We start from the raw sequence: 6,000 nt of genomic DNA, 5'->3' as shown, positions 1-6,000 counted from the left end.
ACTAAGGCTTGCTCATACATAATTCTTGTCTGCTGCTGAATCTCATATGAAACCTACAAAAACCGTGTTAGCTTGTTGCGCTTGTCGGATTGCGTTACATCTATGACTTGTAAAAAAAAGACGAAATAAATAGGTGTAGCCAGATTCTAGAGCGAAATACTTGTGGTGTCTTCTCTCACACAGCATTAAGAAAAGGCGTTCCATGTGTGATAGCTCGAAATTTCTGACAGACCAGATTACAGGTGGACTTGAAGAAGGCACAATTTTCTTCTATGAAAGTTTTCATGCGTTTAATTACAAGTGTGTAGGTTGTGTTTATTTACTACAATCGCTGGTCTCTTGCAAAAGGCATCAAATATGAAGTCACAACGCCAATTGCGATTTCCGACAACACTTCTGCGGACCCAGTAGGTGCATTCCGTTAACTCTGGAATAAAGAAGGAAGCGTTTAAATTAATGTCCCAGTAATGCGCACAATGAGGCATCAGCTAGGAATGAATCTTATTAGGAGACGAAAGGAATATTTTCTAGAGTACTACAAGTATATAACAAATGCTTGCTACACACAACTTACGCAACATTTACCTTGCTTTTAATGCAATAGATCTTGCTTTCTCACAGCTAGTAGTTCATGGTAAAACACCTAATTAAAGGTGTTTCCACACTGTGAATTCGCATCATGGATCACCAGCAAGCCCGTAAACATACTTCGATCCAGCAGTATTAGGCGGCTTTCGAAAGTTTCTTTGGATGTGCATTGTTCTAAAGCCATCGCACTTACTTCAGTGCATTTCTCAAGCTGGAATGAAAAATTTTGCAGGGCGCCTTTAAAGCAGCGTTACTAAGACTTGTTCATGTACATTTTTTTTTATTGCCGCTGAATTTCATACGGTACCACGAGTACCACGAAAATAGTTTTATGCGGTTGGGCAAGTCGTCTTGCGTTAAGCGCATGACTTTACATTGCGCTTCATCTGAGAGCATTGCGGTTCACTTTGCTCAGCCACAGAAAAACAACGCGAATATGCGTGCGCTAAGTGCTTGGCAATGACAGGGCAAAAGAAACGGAAGTTAACGCTTCGCTCAGTATGGTAAGGAAACCATGAGAGCACCCATGCAAGCAAGAAAGATATACTTCGCAGAAGGTTAGGGTCACTTAAAGCGAAATCATCCAACTGTTAAGCTCTACCAGCTCTTATTGCGAGGCATTGTTTGCCTCATGCATGACTCGTCCCAAAAACTACTTCTTTTTTCCTCGTAATAACATCGAGCAAAGCTATTAGGCCATCGACGCGTGCATACTTCTCCCGCGTCCACACCAGTTACCGCTTTGGGATGACTGGCGTTTTCTTCACGTCACGTCGCATGGCAACCAATTGCAAAAATCCAGGTCACGCATGCGTTCCCTATATTCTACCACCCTCGGCGTCGGCACCGGTACAGGTCGTGACGAAACAAGTTGTAACATTTATTTGTTGGAGCACAATAAATCATGCCCTTGTCGTGATACTATCGTGGTCGCCTTGCGCTTGAGTTATGCAAACATGTCCGTGCATCTGGGCACGCGCTTAAGAACCCCATACGATGCTGGGTGGCCCACCGTATGTTTTGTATAAGATAGGTTGCCACTGTCCGTGATATCTCCATAAATATTTGGTTTACTATTTGAATTCAAAGCACATATACGAACCAGACAGAATTAGAAGGGAAATGGCAGCTTACTGGTAACTGTCACAAGAATGGACACAGCGCGCCTGGTGGTTAAAAAGTACATATAACCATATGTATGTATGTGTGGATGCGTGTGTGCGTGTGTGTGTGTGTGTGTGTGTGTGTGTGTGTGTGCGTGTGTGTGTGTGTGCGTGTGTGTGTGTGCGTGTGTGTGTGTGTGTGTGTGTGTGTGTGTGTGTGTGTGTGTGTGTGTGTGTGTGTGTGTGTGTGTGCGTGCGTGTGTGCGCGCGCGCGTGTGTGTGTGTGTGTGTGTGTGTGTGTGTGTGTGTGTGTGTGTGTGTGTGTGTGTGTGTGTGTGTGTGTGTGTGTGTGTGTGTGTGTGTGTGTGTGTGTGTGTGTGTGTGTGTGTGTGTGTGTGTGTGTGTGGGATGTGCCAGTTCACGTGGACCAAGATTTTTAAGAAAAGCAAGACCGTCGAGAAATTGCACCCAGTGCATGGTAGCCGTAGTGATGCCTACTTACAGCCAGTTTATTTTTAATCACGAAGTATTTGTTAATTACTTTTAATTAGCGAACTTTTTAATTATTCCTTGAATCGCGAACATATCAATTACAAAGTTATAGGGACCTCAAATAACCTCCGAATCAAGCATTCGTATCGTGTTCAGCTGCACCTCGTTGGTTTTTCCGACAAAAAACACAACCGCGTGAGAAATTCAAAGTTCGAAATACAAACGCGCTCACGTGCCGCTGCTAAAGCGCTGCCAAGGAAATAGCCACGGATACACGGCTTTACCGGCGCCGGCAGCTCGGTACAGGGCTTCACACTATGTGATGGTCGCAGCATCATGAGAACACGCCGCTGACGCATTGAAAAGCGTAGCGGAGGTTTAGGGGCGATTTAGAAGCCTGAATATATTGACGGCGCACTTGCGACTGTAATATTGCGCGTTCATCTTATTCTGTAGATAGGCGCGTCAAGAATGTATGTTGCTTTTGTTCCCTTGAGCAACACAAACAAACCTTGCGCAGGCTGTCTCCGTCTAAGGCGTTTTGGCGTATCAGTACGGCCAACATATGCTGCTTTCGATTACGTAAATCCTATTTGCTTGACGTGCCAGTGAATATTTTATAACGGGAGATCTCAAGGGTATACATAACACGCCCGTGACCTGCTCTTCAAGAAGACCGTCATGCCTATCAGTTATGATCAGAAGGCTAAAATGACCCTGACTCTGGGGACGGCGCACGGCGACAAGAGGAAGGCAGCCAAGCTATTCGGGATGTGGCATTGTGGAGGACGCCATAGTCCGTCAACATTACTTAGAAGGTACGAAGTCCTTCGCGTGACACGTAGCTTCACAAGAAAGCGACACAGGACTGCGAGGGTTGTTCAAGAAGCGGAAACGGATGTTTTGGAATTCTTAGCTGCTAACCCAGGAAAGTGGCCAAGAAAGAGCGGCAGCCACAGGACTGCTTGTGAACTTTTTCTGCTTAATTGTGCAGAAGTCGCCTCTCCTTTGCGCGGTCATGTGCTGCTTCTACGGCGCCAATGAATGGGACTACGTCAACAATCCACTTTATCGCCATTCGCGCTGTTAAGCCCTCTGCTGCAGTCGCAGCTGTTTGGAAGCTCCCATTTTACCTCTTGGACCAGCTGGTACCATCGTCGACGTCGCCACTCGCTGCTGATTTAACCGCCCGGCCGTCGTCTGTCCTGTTAGATACGGGACCGTTTCCTGAGCCTACTTCGAGTTCCCCAGACCTCATCGAATCGCACCACAGCTAATTAAGGAGCGCAGAAACACGGATGCCACATTCCTGAGGCACGACACGTGCAAACAAGTTGGCGGACCCCCCATCGTGTGCAGCCGGTGGACCTAATCACTGCTTGGCTCTTCCCGAAACTGTGGCGCGTAAAGTGGGTCCGGAAGCAAAACGGCTGTAATGCGCCGTGACAACCTGGCGGCGTCGCCCCCTTCCCTCTGTGGTGACGGCGCATTGCAAGTCAGCAAGGCAAGACCGCAGGGGGACCAAGGAGCGACTCTCTTCGCCGGGTGTGACTCCATCGCACGGGCGCCTACCATTGGCCGCAAATGACGACACCCGAGCGGGCTCGCCGATTGGCCAAAAATGGCATCACCTGAGCGGGCCCTTTCATTGGCCGAACGTGACACCGAAGGGCTTAAAAGACGCAGACCGGGAGCAGCAGAGGAGCATTCCTAGAGATTCTAGAGCATTCCTAGAGCATTCCTGGATTCATCGCTTTCGAACTTCTTGCGACGGGCCGCAGCGTCCAAGTTGCTGCCGGCCCGTAATGACTTTACTACTGTTAATTGACGCTCAGTGTAAATAATGTAAATAAACTTCCCAAGTTTTTCATCTCGAAGTCCTCCTCAACTCCTACAGTCCCCTTCAGTGGCAAGGACGGAGCGGCAGCCACAGGACTGCTTGTGAACTTTTTCTGCTTCATTGTGCAGGTTGGTGACCGCCCGTTTTTGTACTCAAAGCGTTCCAATAATATAAACCTGCTGCTCTTCGCTGGACCATGTTTTGTCCATGAATATGTTTCTGACTGCATTCATGTCCTTAGGTCGTTGTTGTCCGGCGACACAGAACTAAACCCAGGTCCGGACTAGATGTTAGCACCAATTTCCAACCTTTCTGGCAAAGTTAACTCTCGTCACGTGGCGCTTCTTGGTGTACTAAACCAAGTTCAAACCAATCAAACTTTATTAGAACAGAAATTAATCCATCTTTCTACCAGGCAAGCTACAGTGAAGTCAACGGTAGGGTCATTGAATTCAGGTCAGCATGTTCCTGATCTTCTGCAAATAGTATGTACCGCCGTAAGAAACGAGACGACTGCACTCAATTCCAGACTTGACGCGTTGGAAGACAGGTCGCGTCGAGATAATTTGATCTTCTACGAGATTGCCCACAGGTGCTTCCAATAAATGGCACAGAGTAAAAAAATATGACATTATATCGCAAAAGCTTGATTTTGACCTATTCGTTGAAGCAATAGAACGCGCCCCCACAGGCTCGGCTCCTATGTATCAAATAAGTGCCAACCTAGTATTGTTAAGTTTACATCGCCGAAGCTAAAAGATAACGTGTTTTCTCAGGAGAAGTATCCGTCTCCAAAGGTTCTGTTAGTGAATATTTTTGGAGGGCAGCTCGAAACACCCGGAAAAGGCTGCTTGAATTTGGTAAAAACTCTGGACAGCCATTCTCGCTGCGCGTAAACAAATTATATGTTAAGAACATTCCATATTTGTATTGACATGTTACTGACCGCGTGTGCGAAGTTGACAATCACGAGGCACGCAACACCGCTAACATTGATAATGCTCCCTGCGTCCCTGCCTCAAATGCCGGCAGCTCACGCGCACTATCAGCGTAGCTAGCATGAACGAACTCATCCAGCTAGCTGTCCCTCTTGGATTCCAATGTACGTAGTTTGCGCAACAAATGCGATAGTTTATCACCGATAATCGACACATGTTCCGCGGATGTTTTAGTACTAACGGAAACGTGGCTTCCCTCTGTAAACACCAACCATTAAATACTGCATTGCGAATCGGAGTACAAATTTTATCGTTCTCACTCTACTGGTCATCCAGGCGGTGATGTATTAATAGCTGTCCGGAATACCGTTGCTTCCAATGTTATGGTTGACAGTAACTTAGAATTTCAGTGCATGTATATCTATAGGGCATAAAACATTGATCTTCAGCGTATATTACAGACCGCCCATGTCTTCTGCCACATTTTGTCACGACTCACATGATGTCCTAAATAAGCTAACTATGCAATTTCCCAACTGCCCTTTATTTCTTTTCGGGGACTTTAATTTACCTGCTATTAATTAGACTACTTACCCGCCAAGCTTCGCGGCAAGTTCGACGGAATCTCTGTCCTTATTAAATATTTGTCTGCGATTCAACCTTAGGCAACTTCTCCTTCAGCCTACCCGTTGCTCACCTCATTCTGCTATGTATTAAATTTGCTGCTTACGACAACTCCAGAACTCGTTTCACCCCTAGTTCTTTCTGCTCGGCCTAAGTGATCATTGCTTTATTACCTTCAGTATTCAGGCCTGTACGCCTCACAAGAAGCAGACCAAATTTATTAAAGATTATAAAAACGCCATTTTCTCTGCTATAAATAACAAACTTGCCAAATTCATCACTGACATTATGCCGAGCTTTTGCGGTCACACCGTTCAAGAAAATTGGTCTCTCTTTAAAGAAAAAGTCGCCTACTTGGTGGATCGCTACATTCATTAAAAATGCATTGTTTCTTCTTCCAAAGCTCCTTCATTTA

General features: G+C 46.2%; 1 protein-coding gene across 2 annotated transcripts in view; it reads right to left on the bottom strand.

Annotated features, from left to right (window-relative positions):
- Positions 1-248: 248 nt before the first annotated feature.
- Positions 249-6,000, bottom strand: part of LOC126534730 (uncharacterized) — a 99,126-nt gene continuing 93,374 nt past the window's right edge. For both annotated transcript variants that reach the window (XM_055072571.2, XM_055072572.2), the window contains one exon: positions 249-427. In XM_055072571.2, the coding sequence (XP_054928546.1) occupies positions 291-427 (137 nt within the window). In that variant the 3' untranslated portion in view covers positions 249-290. The remainder of the gene's footprint in view (positions 428-6,000) is intronic.

This window comes from Dermacentor andersoni, chromosome 7, assembly GCF_023375885.2.
Source record: "Dermacentor andersoni chromosome 7, qqDerAnde1_hic_scaffold, whole genome shotgun sequence".
Taxonomy (NCBI): Eukaryota; Metazoa; Arthropoda; class Arachnida; order Ixodida; family Ixodidae; genus Dermacentor; species Dermacentor andersoni.
This window is presented reverse-complemented; position numbering and strand designations above follow the sequence as displayed.